Source organism: Mobula birostris, chromosome 2, assembly GCF_030028105.1.
Source record: "Mobula birostris isolate sMobBir1 chromosome 2, sMobBir1.hap1, whole genome shotgun sequence".
In the NCBI taxonomy this organism is placed as follows: Eukaryota; Metazoa; Chordata; class Chondrichthyes; order Myliobatiformes; family Myliobatidae; genus Mobula; species Mobula birostris.
The window spans coordinates 15,677,060-15,694,345 of record NC_092371.1 but is presented as its reverse complement, the minus strand read 5'-3'; the positions used below and the strand labels follow the sequence as shown (position 1 = coordinate 15,694,345).

The following is a 17,286-nucleotide window of genomic DNA, read 5'->3' as shown; positions in this document are numbered from 1 at the left end:
CGCATCTCTCGTGTCTCCACACGGCCGATGCCGAACAAAAATATTCCGGACTGTCCTCTTACTATCAAGGAGAGTTTGGTTTAAACAATTTATACAACAGGGCAATAATTTTTTTTTCATTGGCAAACTGAACTCAACGAGTTTCAGCTTTTTCAATAGGAATCTGGCCCCCGGCACCGGCAGCTATCTATCCCCGGTTCCAGCCGCGATCCACCTCGAGCTCCGGATGTGAACTACCCCCAACTCCCGCACCGGTCCCAACTCCCCTCGGCTCCACCGTCAGATCCCACCCCCTGGACTAACTAATGACCTGGATATTGGGCTACAGGAATTTGACTGGAACCACCCTCTATTTCTACTACCCCCAACATCCTTCTGCTCCACCCATTCTAACGCCTATATCAACCCCACCCACCCCGTCCTTTCCCGCTGCCTTTAACTCCGCCAGAGTCCCGGGCTACTGTCGCTCCTCCCCGCTGCCTTCTTTGCTTCTTTTCCTCCCCCATATCGCCCGCAATAATCATTTGAACCCCCTTTCTCTCCTCTACTTTAACCCTAACAGTGTCCTGGGCTACTAACTTCTCTCATTGCTAACTCCACTCCATTGTAAATCCAGTTCGCCCTCTAACCACTCCAGTAACCCGGCCTACTAAACCCCACCCCACCCCTCATTCAGCCTCCCTCCCCCCCATTCTGTCAACAAACCCAGAAGTCAAGGTGAAGAGACCAGCACGAACTTTAAACAAAAGAGTGCGATTCTTGCCTGTGCATGATGGTACTGCGCTTCTATGAAGTGAAAGATCTAATAATTTCTGTGAAAGTATTATTAAAAGTATTTTATACACAAAAGGAAAACAGTGCTGTATCTTTATTCTTGAATTCCGAATGCATTCTAACGTCAACTCTCTGCTATTGTCACTAACCTTTCCATCCGCTCCATTCCATCGATCCCCAAGGCGTTCCGCTGGGAGCGGGGTGCGGGACTGGCCGGGGAGAGGCGTAGCCGGCTCTGACAGAGAAAGAGGAAGATCTGGGTCTGGGTCTGACCCGCAGGTTTAGCTGGAGACAGGTCTTGTTTATTTTAGAGGCATAGAGTCATATCCGAACCATTTAAACTGCCCACTCCCATCACCCTGCAACGGCACAGTAGCCCCCCATACCCCTACCATCCATCCACTTATCCAAACTTCGTCAAAATCGAGACTGCGTGCACCACTTGTGCTGGCAGCTCGTTCCACATTCTCACGACCCTCAAAGTGAAGCTTCCCCTCATGTTCCCCTTAAATCTTTCACTTTTCACCCTTAACCCATGACTTCTGCTTCTAGTCCCATCCAACCTTAGTGGGAAAAAGGCCCGGCAAAATCCCTGTAAATTTTCTCTGTACTCTTTCAACCTTATTTACATCTTTCCTGTAGGTACATGACAACAACTACACCAATACTCCAAATTAGACCTCATCAATGTCTTATACAATTCCCATCTCCTTTACTCAATACTTTGATAGTTCGTTCCTGCGGGGCGGGGCGGGGTCAGCTGGGAGAGCGGCTCTGGGGCAAATCGAACTATGCCCCTTTCCCTATTCCACCTTACCCCTCCAAAAAACTCATACGGAAAGCGTAATGGGACATTTGTAAGATGGTATTGAGTGGAAGGATGACGATTGGCCTGTGTTTCTGTAGCAGCAGTTCCCAGAGACCCCACCCCCGCAAGATCCCACAAGCAATAACACGTGACCACCACGGCGTTGCCTGGCCGATCAGCAGACACAAAGGCGCCTTCTGTTCTTTACAAAGGTGGCCTTCCTTCACAGACGGTACCTGGCCGGCGATGGGACGTCCCAGGGGAGGCCCTACGCGAAACTAGTGCCCCCTGTGAGGGAGGTTACTGGCGCCGGGCCTCAGCTGCTAGAGTGGTTCCTAAACTCCGATGTCACAGGCCCACTCATAGGCTTCGATAGGTTCGCTGACCCAGCCCAGCGCTTTCCTCGCGGGGTAGAACCCAGGGTGCTTCGCTTCCACTCCCCAGGGTTTTCAGCTTCGCTGCTGGACCCGGAGGAGAAAGGGTTGCTTGAACAGGTGAGTGGACAGTTGGAGAGATGTCTACTCCTCAAGGCCTGAGGTTCCCCGTCCCAGCTAGAAATTCCCGTTCCCACCCCCAGCATTCCTTCACCACTTTCAGCATTTACGATCCAGAGATTCCCCAGCTCCCTTTCCCGAAGGATTTGTCCTCTGGCAACTTTCTCCCATCGGAGTTGCCGGGAGAAACGCTGTGGGGATCTGGTGAACTTGGCCGGTCCAATGTGGCAGGCTCTTCACCGCAGTGGGGTTGGTATTCGTGTGCAGACCCACAACGCAGCGCGTACTAATGCCCGCTGCAACGTAGTGCTAGACTCAATACATTGTGCGGACGATGGAGCATCTAGATTTGAGTTCTCCAACTGACAGGAGGTACCAACTACTGTGTAAACGAATCGGAGAGTTGCAGATAAAGTTGGGAGGTAGTGACGGGAGTCTAACAAAGTCTGGGGGCCAACAGAGGAACAATACACAAACAAAATGCTGGAGGAACTGAGTGGGTCGGGCAGCATCTATGGAGGGAAATGAAGAGCCGACTTAACGGGCAGTTTCCTGACTTCCTCAGGACAGCATTTCAGCACCTTTCAGTTTGGCCTTGACCACCATAGTTGCACTGGAACAACACAGACCAAATGCTGAAGGAACTCAGCAGCTCAGGCAGCATCAGTAGAAATGAAAGGGAGCGAGGACAAGCTGGAAACTGATAGGTGAAGCCAGGTGGTGGACGGTAAATGAAGTGAGAAGCTGGAAGGTGACAGGTGGAAAAGGTAAAATGCCTGAGGAGAAGGAATCTGATAGGAGAGGAGAGTGGAACAGGGAAGAAAGGGAAGGAAGAAGGAAACCAGGGGATAGATGATAGGCAGGCGAGGAGAACAGGTAAGAGGTCACTAGTTCCTAAGTACTTCCATCCCTTATCAAGAAGGCCTTTGAAGCTCTCCGATTCTTCCTCGACAGCTGAAAGTAAGTCACCGCTCCACCCCTCTAGCACCCTCCTACATCTGACGGAATTGGGTCTTTCGGCTCCTGCTAATTTCTCCAGACCGTAGCTAGGGCCCACGCAGCTATGCGCTCCTGCTTTTGCGTCGGCCATGTGGAACAGTCTATGTTCAAAGCTTATACCGATTACGCTGCCCCCCTCCCACTCTTTCTCCGCGACATAAACGCGGCCCCGATGAAGAGTCTCGGCCCGAAATCGACTCCATAGTTGACTGACCATTAGATTCCCAGCATGTGCAGAATCTCTGGCGGCACTGAAGGTCAAGATGGGTTTAGGGGATCTTGAGCAGTTTCTCTGGCGTGGGCGAGCCGAACCCGTCTAGTAGACGGAGAAGGGTGCAATATTTTGAAGGATCAAGTTGCCATGGTTTAGGATACAGTGATTGATGGTGCGGGGAGTTTCGGAAAGGATTGAAGAGGGGAGGGAATCCCGGAGCTCGGTGTCCGGGCGGCGGAAGATGTGGAGAGGGCGGAACAGAACAGGATATATTTTCCACCGGTGACTCTGGATGGTATTTTTTTAACCGGGGATGGGGACGATCCGAGCCCCGAGCCCACTGTATGTGAACACACTGCTTCCAGTGTAGGGCCGGGCCGAGAACGGACACACGGATCCCAGTGCTCGGGGCGAGCGGCAGGCTCCCAACCCCTGCTCCAAGCACAACAGGAATGTTTTCAGTGGGAATCAAAACATAGGTGCTGGCGTACCACTCTGACTGATTAAGCCCCTCGCACCACCACCCCCCAAACACACTGATCGACATCGACATTAATAATGACAGCAAATGACACACACGCAGATTAACCCCGCCACTCTTTCACACCGAGAGAAATACCTCTGTAGTAATGGGTACTAATTAACTCTTGAACACACTAATTATCCCCACAATCTACACACTAATTAATCAATCACACACACACACACACACACACACACGCACGCACACATGCACACACGAACACTCACACGTCCATCCCCTCATACACATTCACAGACACACACACTTACACACCGTCTCACACGCAAATACGCATACCGTTTTTCACACACACATACACTCACACTCTCATGCACATACACACACTCAAACCCACTCACTCACCCACACATATACACACACTTTCACTCACAAACACACTCTCACACATGCATGCTGTCTCAAGCACACACTCAGTCAGAAACAGAAGCCCGTACACTCACATCCCCAAACACAATATTCATACACATGTACTCAAGGCACACACACACAGTCCCTCTCTCACACGCACTCACATATATTGTTACACACTCATGCACAGACACTATCTCACATAAACACGCTCTCATCCAGACTCACATACGCACAATCTGTCTCTCTCTCTCACACAATCACACACTCACACACGTACACTATCTCACATTAACACACACACACACACACACACACACACGCACGCACACAGAGTATCCTCGACGCTGACTCACGCTGATTAACCCCGAGAGAAACACATACCATTTATCTCCGCACGAACAGCCACCTATTGTCGCTGCACAGCCCTGCCGCCGATTATCACCAACGCCGATTAATCCCGTCGTTGATTACTCCCTACAGGCATCTCTGCGATAACAGACATTTAATACCCCACGCACCGATACTCACCATTAACCCTGTAAATGATTAACCCCGAAACTAAATCTCATTGATCCCGTAAACTGCTGGAGGAGCCCAGCAGGTCTGGCACTCTGTATGGAAATGAATAAACAGCGACGTTTTGGGCCGAGACCCTTCATCAGGATTGGAAAGGAAGCGGAAAGACGCCAAATTAAAGATGGGGAAAGGGATGGAGGATAAGGGAGAAGGTGATAGGAAGGATATCAGTCTACTGGAGAACCAAAATATTTATTTCTGTGAGAAGTGTGTAACATTCGCCTGTCATCACCTGACGCAGCCCAGCCGAGTGGAGGCAGCCATTTAGGACGTGAGGAGTCAGGAACTCTGAGAGTGCAGGCTTTTCCGGTGCGCTGCTTGCGCCACTGTGAACACTGATCACGGAGCAGGAGATGACGGGCATTCCTGCAGTAGGACTGTACAGCTGATCTCACACCTTCCCTGCCTTCTCGTCTACAGGCTCCTGCTACCCAAATCCTTGCAAGAACGGAGGTACGTGTGAGGAGAAGAAGGGGGGTTACGCCTGCCTCTGCCTCCCGTCCTACGCAGGCAGCCTCTGCCATAAAGGTCAGTCCGCTTCAGCAGGTACAGTGCGTTAAGGGAGGGGCGGAGGGAACGCCGCGCTGTTGGAGGGCGGACCGAGGGAGCGTCACTTCGTGGGACGGGCAGTACTGAGGGAACTTCACTATAAGGTACTGTGAGGAGGGAGCTCCAATGTGGGAATGGGGTGGTATGGGGTAGCTAACACTGTTAGTGGGTATGTGAGAGCGCCGCGCTATTGGAGAAACGGTACTGAGGGTACCGCTGGTGCCGCTGTAAGAGGGGCAGTACTGAGGGAGCTTCACTGTAAGGTACTGTGAGGAGAAAGCTCCAATGTGGGAATGTGGTGGGTACTGTGAAGAGAGAGCTCCAATATGGGAATGAGGTGGTATGGGGTGGCTGTTAGTGGGTATGAGGAGTGAGCGCCGCGCTATCGGAGAAACGTACTGAGGGGGTGCCGCTGTAAGAGGGGCAGTACTGAGGGAGCTTCGCTGTAAGGTACTGTGAGGAGAAAGTTCCAATGTGGGGATATGGTGGGTACTGTGAGGAGAGAGCTCCAATATGGGAATGAGGTGGTATGGGGTGGCTGTTAGTGGGTTTGAGGAGAGAGCGCCGAGCTATTGGAGAAACGGTACTGAGGGATGCCGCTGTAAGGCGGACAGTACTGATGGAATGTCACGTTGTAGAACCAGACTGAGGGAGAGCCAGACAGGAAGAATGGTGAGGAGCAAACGCCGCGCCGCGGGAGGGAGCACCGCTCTATGGGAGGGGCGGTACTGAGGGAGAGCACTGCCTCTGGCAGTGCTTTGGGAATGTGGGGAGAGGGCTCGGAGGAGTGGGTGATCTGGGGGAGCTGGAGTGAAAGAAAGGGAGTGATGTTGCGGAGTCGGTCGAAGGCAACTGGGGCGGGGGTGTTCTGTCTACCTGACGGTCTCTCTCATTGCCCTGCCGCAGACGTGCAGACCTGTGAGCCGGGTTGGCTGAAGTTTCTGGGCAACTGCTACAAGCACCAGAAGGGGCGCCGCACATGGGAATCGGCGGAGGAAAGCTGCCGTCAGGAGGGCGGCCACCTCGCCAGCATCCTGAACCCCGAGGAACAGCAGTTCATTAATGGTGAGGGCGCCATTCGAGGCTGAGACAGGTTCTCCCCCTTCTTCCTCAATCCTCTCCCCTCACTCACCACAACCCTTAAATCCTCAACACGCCCCCTCCCTTCTCACTCCCCACCCACATCTCACCTCTTTCCCCTCCCTCTCACTCTCCCTCCTCACCCTCACCCCCCACACCCCTCCCCTCCCGCTCACCCACCTCCCCATCCTCGTCCTCCCCCTCACCAACATCTCTCATCCCCCTCCTCCCCTTCACCCCCACCCACGTCCCCCAACCCACCCCTCCCCCACCCTCATCCATATCCATCACCCTCCCTACTTCCCTCTCACCCCATCGACATTCCTCACCCTCTCTTTTCCCTCCTCACTCCCCACCCACACCCCTCACCTCCTCCCCCTCCCTCCTCGCCCTCAATAGCACCCACACACCTCATCTTCCCTCCTCCCCTCACCCCGCCCACATCCCTCAACTAATCTATTCAATATACGTATACTGTAATTTATTTACTTATTTATTATTTTTTTTTATTTCGTTTATTATTATTTATAATTATTATTATTTTTCTATATTATGTGTTGCATTGAACTGCTGCTGCTGTTAACAAATTTCACGTCACATGCCGGTGATAATAAACCTGATTCTGATTCTGATAATCACCTCCTTCTCATCCGCACCCCTCACCCCTACCCCTCACCCCACCCCATCCTCACCCATCGACCTCCTCCTCCCCTCACACCCCAGACAGGCCTCAACCTCCTTCTCCCTCCTCACCTTCACCCACACCCACACCCCTCCCCCTCCTTCTCCCTCCTCACCTTCACCCACACCCACACCCCTCCCCCTCCTTCCTCCCTCTCTCGCCCACCTCGCCACCCCCCTCCTCCCTCTCACCCTCCCTCCTCTCCCTCACCCTCCTTTCTCCCCTTCACTCCCTCAGCCTACCTGCTCCCTCACATCCCCACCCATACCCTCACCCTCCCTCCTCTTCACCCCACACCCAGATCCCTCACCCTCATATCCACCCACATCCTTTTCCTTTCCTCTTCTTCCTCACCACCATACACATTCCTCACCCTTTCTCCTTCCCCACCTTCCCACTTCCCGCCGCACTCTCCCTCCTCCGTCTTCACCCTCACACCTATCCTTCACTCACTCCTCCCCTTCACACCCACACACCGCTCACCTTCCCACTTATCCTCCCATCTCCCCCTCACCCTCCCTCCAACCCCTCACTGCATACCTATTCCTCCCCCTCACCATTCCTCCTCCTCCCCAAACTCTCCCTCCTCCCCTTCGCTCCCCCACACAGCTTTCACCTCTTCCCCTCACCCCCTGCACACTCCCCTTATCCTCCCTCACTCCAAATCTCCCCCTTGCTCCGCCCACATCCCTCACGCTCCTTCCTCTGTCCTCCCCTTTACCCACACCTCTCTTCCTCTTTCTTCCACCTCATCCTCAGCCCACCAACACTCCCCACCCGTTACCTTCCCACTCACCCTCCTTCTTCACTCCTCCCACCTCACCTTGACCACACCCCTTAACCCTCAGTTATCACCCCTCATCCTATCCCTCAGCACTCACATCTCACTCTCCCCACCTCCTAAATTGTCCGCATCCTTCCCTCCCGTACCCTCACCTCTCACTCTACCACCCTCTCTGCTTCCTCCACTACACCCCGCTTATCCTGAACTCCAACTCCTCGACCCTTTGGTCCTAACTCCACACTCACGCTATCCTGTTCCCCTTACCCCGGCACCCTATTCTGCTACCACTCACTCTACACCCTCACTTCTCATCCTTCATGCTGCCCCGTCTCTCACCCCTTGTCCTACCCTTGCTTTCACTCTCGGCCACTGTTCACTCCTCCATCTCTCACCCTTCTGTTCCTTTCATCTTTCTCCCTCACCTCTATTCTCCTCCCTCTCTCCACCCTCATCGGACACCCCTCACTGCAAGACCATAGGAGATAGGAGCAGAATTAGGCCATTCGGCCCAACGATCACCTTCCTGCTCCCATAACCCTCACCCTTCCATTCCCTCACACAACATACAATTCCTCACCTCTCCCTCCTCCCCTCACCCGTTCGTTCTACCCTTTTCCCTCAATCCTAACCCTACCTGCCAGTTCCTCACTCCTCCTCCCTCACCGTGCCCATCACGGCCTCCTACACACGCCCACTTCAGCTACCCCTCAGTCCCCATTCCTCAGCGGGCGTACTGATTGCTGGGATGAGGGACGACTGTGGGATGGGACGGAACTAGAGAGTTCGTACAGACCGTGGATCAGTAGGGCGAAGGGTGTTCTAAAGAGTCACGGGTTAGGGAGAGGGGTGTGCGGCGACGAACGTGCGGAGACTCCCGCAGACTGATGGGGCTGGGGCTGCGGCCCCGTCTCGGAATCGGGACGGGGTTCGAGTGGTAACCTCGGGCGCGGCTGACTCATCGAGTTCCTTCCAGCTGGAGAATGGCAGGGAGTGAGCAGCACCGGGAAGGTTCAAAGTTCAAACTATATTTATCATCAAAGTACTTAAATGTCACCATATACTTAACCGGGATTCATTATCTTTCGGTCTTTCACAGTTAATACAAACGAAACAATAGAATCAGTGAAAACTACACGCAAACAACAAATATGCAACAGAGGACAAATTGTGCAAACGCAAAATAAAAACAAAATAGTAATAATACTAATATGTTGTGTCCAGAGTTCTGTCAGGGGCGGGACTGCACTGTGCTCAGAATTCTATCTGGGAGGGGGCTGTACTCGACATTGAATTAGTGTGAGGATGGGAAGTGTCTGTGGAATAACACTTCGGGAACTGTGACCATCATTTTATAGCATTATAGAAAAATGAAGCGTACAGAGGAGATTTACAAGGATGTTGCCTGGATTGAAGAGTGTGCCTTATGAGAATAGATTGAGTGAACTTGGCCTTTTCTCCTTGGAGTGTTGGAGGAAGAGCTGTGACCTGATAGAGGTTTATAAAATGATGAGAGGCATTGATCGTGTCGATAGCCAGAGGCTTTTCCCCAGGCTAACAGGAGGGGCATAATTTTAAGGTACTTGGAAGTAGGTACAGATGAGATGTCAGGGGTAGGTTTTTCACACAGAGAGTGGTGGGTGCGTGGAATGCACTGCCGGCGGCGGTGGTGAAAGTGGATACAATCGGGTCTTTAAACAGACTCTGAGATAGGCACGTGGAGCTTAGAAAAATAGAGGGCTATACCGTAGGAAAACTTTAGGCAGTTACTAGAGTAGGTTTCATGGTCGGCACAACATTGTGGGCCGAAGAGCCTGTAATGTGCTGTAGATTTCTATGTTCTATGTTCTAATATAAATAAGTAATAAATAATATTGAGAACCTGAATTTCAGAGTCCTTGAAGCTGTGTCCGTAGGTTCTGGAATCAGCTCAGTGTTGGGGTGAGTGAAGATACCCGATCTGGTTCAGGAGTCTGATGATTGCTGGTGGGACCTAAGACTCCTGTAGTTCTTCACGATGGCAGCGGTGAGAAGAGAACATGTCGTGGGTGAAATCAGGTGGAGAACGGGAACGGGTCCGTGGTGAATACAGCCAGCTTGAAGGGCTGAATGACTTCTGGCCGTTTGCTTTCTGCTCTGATGCCTCTTTGGAATTGTGGACAGATAACTTCAAGGAATACCAGTGGATCGGATTGAACGACAAGACGATCGAGAATGACTTCCAGTGGTCGGACGGGAACCAGCTGGTGAGTGCTTGGTTGGTGACATGGTGTCCTCAGGAGGGATGGAGGCCAGCCAGGTGGGTGGACGTGAGAGCAGAGCTCCACGGAGAGATCTACGGGTGGAGTTTTCTAGTGAGATCCCGTGGGTGATACCTTCTGGTGAGATCTGTGAGTGGGATACCCTGCAGAGATCCCTTGAGTGAGATTCGTTGCTGAGATATATGGGTGAGATACACAGTAGGGGTCCGTGAGTGAGATCCTTTGGTGAGATCTGCGAGTGAGAACCGCTGCTTACGAGTGAGGTTCACAGGGGGAGATTCGTTGGTGATATCCGCGACTGAGGTCCACAGTGAAATCCATAGGTGATGTCCCATACGTGAGATTCCATGGGTGGGATCCGTTGGTGGGATTCACTCGTAAGATATATAGTGTGATCCACGGGCCAGATCTATAGGAGAGATCCATGGGAGAAATCCAAGGGCGAGATCCTCTGGTGAATCCCGGATGCAGCGAGTCCGGTGTATGTCGGGGGTAGATAGAGCGGTAGGAACTCTTTTCATCCATTGCCTAGTGTAGCCCAGCGAGATCGAGTTTCAGTTGTCCTGGGATGGCGGGTCTTCACCTTCAGCCCCATTCCTTCCTGAGTCAAGTCATCTCAACAGAGCCACACAAAGCGTGAAAAAGGACACTTCAGCCCATCAGGTATCTGCTACCGGGGTCTCCCCACCAGCAACACTGACATGGGTCATTTCATGCTGAGGACCTTCCCCGTGGAGCGCCACGGTAGGGGGGTAGTGGTAGTGGGCGGAGGAGGGAGGGGACTGAGAGAATTTAACGTACTGGTTAGCGTTACACTAACACAGCACCCAGGTTGAATTCATGCCATTATCTGTAAGGTCATTCCACGTTATCCCCGTGACCGCGTAGGTTTCCTCCGGGTGCTCCGGTCTCCTCCCATAGTCTACAGAGATACGGGATTATATGTTAAATAAATAAGTAAACAAGTGCGTAAGAAGGTAAATAATTGCATGAATACATTACCAAATAAACTTTATTAGACAAGTGCGCGCACTTTACAGAGTCGAAGCAGGCTGCTCCTGTTGCTGTGTGGGGCTTGAAGACTGAGCGGCCCACTGCTGGCGATCCTAATGCTGCCTTCTTTCCCTGCCTTGCTCCGTACCCTACCACCCCACCCATCCCACGCAGCTCTACGAGAACTGGTACAGCGGTCAGCCGGACAGCTTCTTCTTGTCCGGGGAGAACTGTGTGGTGATGATTTGGCATAAGGGCGGCCAGTGGAGTGACGTCCCCTGCAACTATTTTCTGGCCTTCACCTGTAAGAAGGGGCTCAGTGAGTATCCAGCGCGCCGCAGTGTTGCAAATCCCCCCCAAGCCCCAATCAGCACCCCTTCTCCCGTTTTACAGAGCAACCCACACACCCCCCGTTCCAAGCCCAACTTCGTCGCAAAGACCCACTCTGTCGTACAGTCCTGCCGCGTCTCACAGACGCGAATACCGCTTCCCATGGACCCACACCCCTGTCCCACAGGTTCAAAACCCGTCCCACAAAACCAAACCCCATCCGACAGACGCATATCCCCGTCCCAAGTCCCAAATACCATCTTCCCTTCCCCAGTTCCACAGAACAACCCAGTCACAGAGATCTACCCACCAGTTAACTTCCAACTCATGACTAAACCCGCCCCAAGGCCTTTATCCCATCCGAAGCCCCAAATACCACCTCTCCCTCTTCCTGTTCCAAAGAGCAACCCCCGTCCAAATGATTCACACCCCGTTCGACAGACACACTCCACCACCGTCTCCAAATCCCCCCTTTCGATAGACCCAACCCTGCCCCAAGCCCAACCTCACCACAAGGCCTCTACACGTTCCAAAGACCCAAATATACCCCCATTTCCACTCCCGTCTTACAGCCCCACACAACGTTCAACAGAACCATTCTGACCTGCACCGTCGTCCCGCTCAAATCCATCTTCCCATCCAGCCACCCCCGTCCTACTGATCCAAACCCTGTCCGACAGAAGCACCACCCCATGCAACTGATCAACAATCTCGTCCCATACAGCCAAACTCCATGCCAGCCCCGTCGCCATTCCAACAGACCTAGCCCGGTCGAACAGACTCAGAACTCCTGCCCTTTGAATAAGTTCACCCTTTCCCGCAGACACAGCACAGTCCCGCGGACACACATCTATTCCACAACTTAAAAATTCCCGATCCTACAGACTGATCAATAAGGTTGACCGGGTGCTCAAGAAGCGGTTTGGCACTTAACGCCTTTATCATTCACGACAAGGAGTTAGGTCGCTATTTTACATTTGCGCTAGACATTGTTGAGGCTGCATTTGGAGTATTGTGTTCGGTTTTGGTCACCCTGCTGTAGGGAGGATACCATTAAATTGGAAAGAGTGCAGTAAAGATTCTTAAGGATTTTGCCGGGACTCAGGGGATAGGGTGGGTTATAGAGAGAGGGTTGGACATTATTCTTGAATAGAGCAGACTGAGGGGTGACCTTACAGAAGTGTAGAAATCATTAGAGACACGGATAGGGTGAATGCGCACAGTCGTTTCCCTGGGGTTGAGATAGAGGACACAGGTTTACCGTGAGAGGGCAGAGTTTTGATAAAAACCCGAGGGTCAATATTTTCACCGGAGGGTGTCAGAATATGGAACGAACTGCCAGTGGAAGTGGTTGAGGCAGGTACGTCAACAAGGTTTAAGACACTTGGACAGTACAGGGAGAGGAACGGTTTGGAGTGTTATGGGCCAAAGGCAGACAAATGGGACTAGAATAGTTGTGCACCTTGGTCAGTATGGACAGGTTGGGCCAAAGGACCTGTATCCGTGCTGCGTGATACCATGTTTCTGTGAACCTTGTTCCCCCTTCTGCTTTAGGCGTCTCGCTCTGTTACAGATCCCGCCACCTCCCCCAAGCGCTAACCCTTCGCCCTGTTTCCTTCCATCACGTACTCTCCTGACCCGGGGTCAAAGATTGGAACAAAAACCTCTCCTCTGGGATTCGCCCCCTCGACACTTCGCGGGACTCGAATCCAGGACCAATTACCGACACGGTGCCGGCTGAGGTCTCACTGGGGAACTGGGGGGGAGGGGGGGCGCGGGGTTGGGGCTACAAACATTGAGCGGCCGAGGTCGTGGCTGGAGTCTGTGCCGGGATAGTTTTTCCATTCCCGGCCCGGTCTATCCGTGATTCCTTACTCACCGCCGACCAGGTGAATCCTACACCAGAGCTCTCTTTGTTCTTCCTCCTCTCTACCCCCTCCCTTCCACTTCTCCACTCCCCCCGCCATCTCGACTGAGGCGCCTGCGGTTCCCCGCCGGTTCCGCCGCGGACTCGGATACTTGGCAAGACTAGGCCGCGTTACCCGGTCGACTCGGTGGTGAGGTACGAGTGTACCGAGGGTTTTCTCCAGCAGCAGCGGCCCACCGTCAGGTGCCGGGGCGACGGCAGGTGGGAGAGGCCACGGATTGTCTGCACACCGGGTAAGACTCGGCCCATCGAGACGTCCGGGGGTGTGGGTTGGGTGTCGGGGTAGAGATACAGTGATGTTAGAAAGGCTGGCAGCACCCTAGATAGAACATCTTCCTCCTTCTCTTGTTCTGTTCTCTTCCTCGCGCGCTCTCTCTCTCTTCACTTCCCCTTCCCTCTCTCCTGCTCTCCCTCCACAGTTTCTGTCTGTATCTATTTCGCTGTACCTCCCTTACTCCCGCCTGCTTCTTCCCACCATCCATGTCTCCCTCTCGCTATATGAGTCTCTGCCTGTCTAACTGTTTGTCTGTGTCTCTCTGATCTCACTCCACATCCCCGGAAGTTGCCGCGCCGAGGTTGAGCCGCATTGTGCGATGGGCGTTGTTGAGGGATCGCCGAAATGAGGGACATAGGAACCCCCATTTGGAAAATGTGTCTGTGGGGTGGGGAGCGACATTCACTCTGTGTCTGACCCTGGGAGTGTGTAATGGGACAGTGTGGATGGAAATTCACTTAGGGTCCGGCCTCTGGCGGTGTGTGATGGGACGGTGTAGAGGGAGCTTCTCTCCGTCCCGTACTGGAAACATAACGCACTGCTCATCCGCGCTCCACCAGTGACCGTATCTTTGTTGTTTTTATCTCACCGCAGCCTCCAGGTACGTTCGTAACTGGCGGACAGGGAACAGTAGCTCTCCCGAGGCTCCCGGGCGCGGAACCGGCTCTCACTGATCCGCTTCGACAGTGCCGCAGAGTCTCTTACTAACCCATTCGGAACAGCCGCAGCCCGAGCCTTGCGTCTCCTTCGCAGCGCCGGCGTGACACCGGAGGGAGTGCTCCTGCTCCGAGGGGCAGACATTATTTACCAGGAACCAGGAGCCCCTGTGGCCGCGGCTCGAAACTCCGAGCTGCTCTGCCGCCGTCTCCTGGCCTGCACCGGCTTTCATTCGCGTCGCGCCCACCGGCTTCACGTCTTAACACCCACAGCGAACCCCGTCCGGAAAATGCCGCTGGGAATATACATATGGAATAATCACAGCGTTAAAGGGGACACATCCCTGGGAGGGTTAATTGAAAGCTGAATTAGTCAATGTCCTAAGTCTCAGAGCGCCTTTTGGAGCAGCATACAGAGAGCTTCACACTGTGTCTCATCCCGGAAGTATGTGGTGGGGCAGTATACAGGGAGCTTCACTGAATGTCTGACTCCCGGGAGTGTGCAATGGGACAGTGTGGTCGGAGTTTCACTCTGTGTCCAACCCCGGGAGTGTGCGATGGGACAGTGTGGAGGGAGTTTCACTCCGTCTCCGACCCTGAGAGTGTGCAATGGGACAGTGTGGAGGGAGTTTCACTCTCGCTGACCCTGGGAGTGTGTGATGTGATGGTATGTAGGGAGATTCATTCTATCCCTCAGGCGAGACTGTGTAATGAGACAATGTAGACATAAAGGGAGCTTCACTGAATCTCTAAGTCGCACACTGGCAACTATTTGTGAAGGGAGGTCCCAATCTAAATTGAACAGATTGAAGGTTTCCGCCGCTGCCCTTGACGTTTGAGCGGTGTTTTGCCGTGTCCGTGAACCGAGTACATCCCCCGCCCTGTGTGAATTATTACGAGCGGACGTTCCGAGCAGGACTCTGTGTCGCACCGTGTCAGGCGCCCACACCTCATCCGCGAGGGGGAGACTGAGCTGTCGGCTTCAGGAATTTTCAGCCAACGATTTCAATGGTAACATTTTTTTCTCGACTTGCAATAAAATTTGTGAAATAATATACTTTGAGTTCTACGTTTTATTGGACCGCTGAAGTCAACCACGATGCCTCTAAAACATGGTCAATAAACCAATAGACATCCTGCTTCTGGAACTCCTGACGGATCCAATACCTTTCCCATTCTCTCCCACCGAACACGATCCCAATTGCGTAGCCGTCAGCGTTACGCGTTACAAGGGGAGAGATCGGGGTTCAGTATCGCCGCTGCCTCTCACATTCCAAAGACGTAAGGTTAGTGTTAGTAAGTTATGGGCATGCTATGCTGGCGCCGGAAACTTAGCGACGCTTGCGGGCTGCCCTCTGCACATCGTCGGACTGTGCTGGTCAAAGTCGCAACATACGCTGTATTTCGATGTGGCGATGTGAATGCAACAAATAATCTAATCTGATCATTCGCATCCTCTCCCACCACCCACAATCCGAACTGACCCACACTCTCCCACATAACACAACCCCAACGTACCCAAGCACTTCCCATTCACGCACACAATAAATACTCCCAAAGGAGTCAATGCCTCCCCCACCAACTCCAACCCAATGAACCTGACGGCTGTACACACTCCCAATGAACACAATCCCTTCTCGTCTTCTTCAACTGAGCACGTACCCAACGGACTCAACCCCTTCCCATTCATTCCGCTGTGCACACTCCCAGTGAACCCAATCCCTCTATGTTCTCCCACTGAATACAATCCCAACGAAGGCAATCTCCACATCCCGGCCGCTCCAGCCCGTTCCCATTGCCCAGGGTGAGGCTGTATTTGTTATTCTCGTTACCAGGCGCCACTGCAGATTAGCGGTTAGCGAGACGCTGTTACAGCTCCCTCACAACCACCATGTCTTTCTATCCACCTGTCTCTCCTATGGAAATCCCCGGCCTTATCCACTGCTGTGTATTTACCAACAGCCAGTCCACAGAGCACGGAAAAGGGTGTCCACGGGTCTCTGAAGGTGGTGGTGAATGTTCCTGGACCACAATACCGTGGAGGAGAGATGGTGCATTCAGGAAAGAAAACGGCGATGCTCTGGAGGAGGAGGAGCTCTTGATAAACCCCCGGGGTCTGACCCGGTGTATTCTTGGATGTTATGAGAAGCAAGGAAAGAGATTGCTGCGTCCTGGCATTTTTTGTTTTGTATCTTCATGATAAGGACATAAGTGGACAACCAGTGACTTTTCCCTGAAGCAATCATAGCTAATAGAAGGGGGCATATTTTTTAAGGAGATTGGATGGAAGTATGGCGGGGCGGGGGTGGGGGGGGGGGTGGAACAGATGTCAGAGGTAATTTCTATACACAGAGAATGGTGGATGCGTGGAATATCCTGCCGGAGGTGGTGGTAAATGAAGATACATAGGAACATTTAAGATGTTCTTCGATAGGCCCATAGATAAAGAAAAATGGGGGACTACTTAGGAGGGAATGATTGGATTGATCTTAGAGTAGGTTAAAGATAGGAATAATATCGTGGGCCGAAAGGCCGATACTGACCTATGTTCTATGTTCCATGTTCTTCAGCCACAGATGAGGCAGCTGAAGATAGGAGGGTAGCTAATATTGTGTATTTGCTTATGAAGGGCGGCAAGAGTAACCCCATGGAAATACAGCACGTAGGAGAATTTCCCAGGCGAAAAGCCATGCTCACTGTCCGTAATCAGTCCTTGTCTTTGCGAACGTCCCACCCTAGCGACGGGCCCACGGGAAGCGATCCAGAAAGTCGGAACTTACCGGCATTTAAAAAGTCACGGACTGACTAGAGATAGCCGGCATGGATTTGCGCATGGGAAATTGTGTCTGAAGGATTTTGCTGAGCTCTTTGAAGATCGTCCAAGAGGATTGGCAAGGAAAGGGTGGTAGACTCTGTCTACGTGGACTTGAGGATAACCTTTAACAGGTAGACTGGCCCGGTAGGTTAGACTATATGGGGTCCACTGTGAGCTA

The 17,286-nt window shown here is 52.7% G+C and overlaps 1 protein-coding gene across 1 annotated transcript in view; it reads left to right on the top strand.

Annotated features, from left to right (window-relative positions):
- LOC140207395 (brevican core protein-like) overlaps positions 1-14,661 on the top strand; it is a 39,882-nt gene extending 25,221 nt beyond the window's left edge. The window contains exons 8-14 of the mRNA XM_072275929.1: positions 5,181-5,288; positions 6,216-6,374; positions 10,016-10,098; positions 11,281-11,425; positions 13,414-13,596; positions 14,232-14,238; positions 14,325-14,661. Coding sequence (XP_072132030.1) covers positions 5,181-5,288; positions 6,216-6,374; positions 10,016-10,098; positions 11,281-11,425; positions 13,414-13,596; positions 14,232-14,238; positions 14,325-14,661 — 1,022 coding nt within the window. The remainder of the gene's footprint in view (positions 1-5,180; positions 5,289-6,215; positions 6,375-10,015; positions 10,099-11,280; positions 11,426-13,413; positions 13,597-14,231; positions 14,239-14,324) is intronic.
- The last annotated feature ends 2,625 nt before the right edge of the window (positions 14,662-17,286 follow it).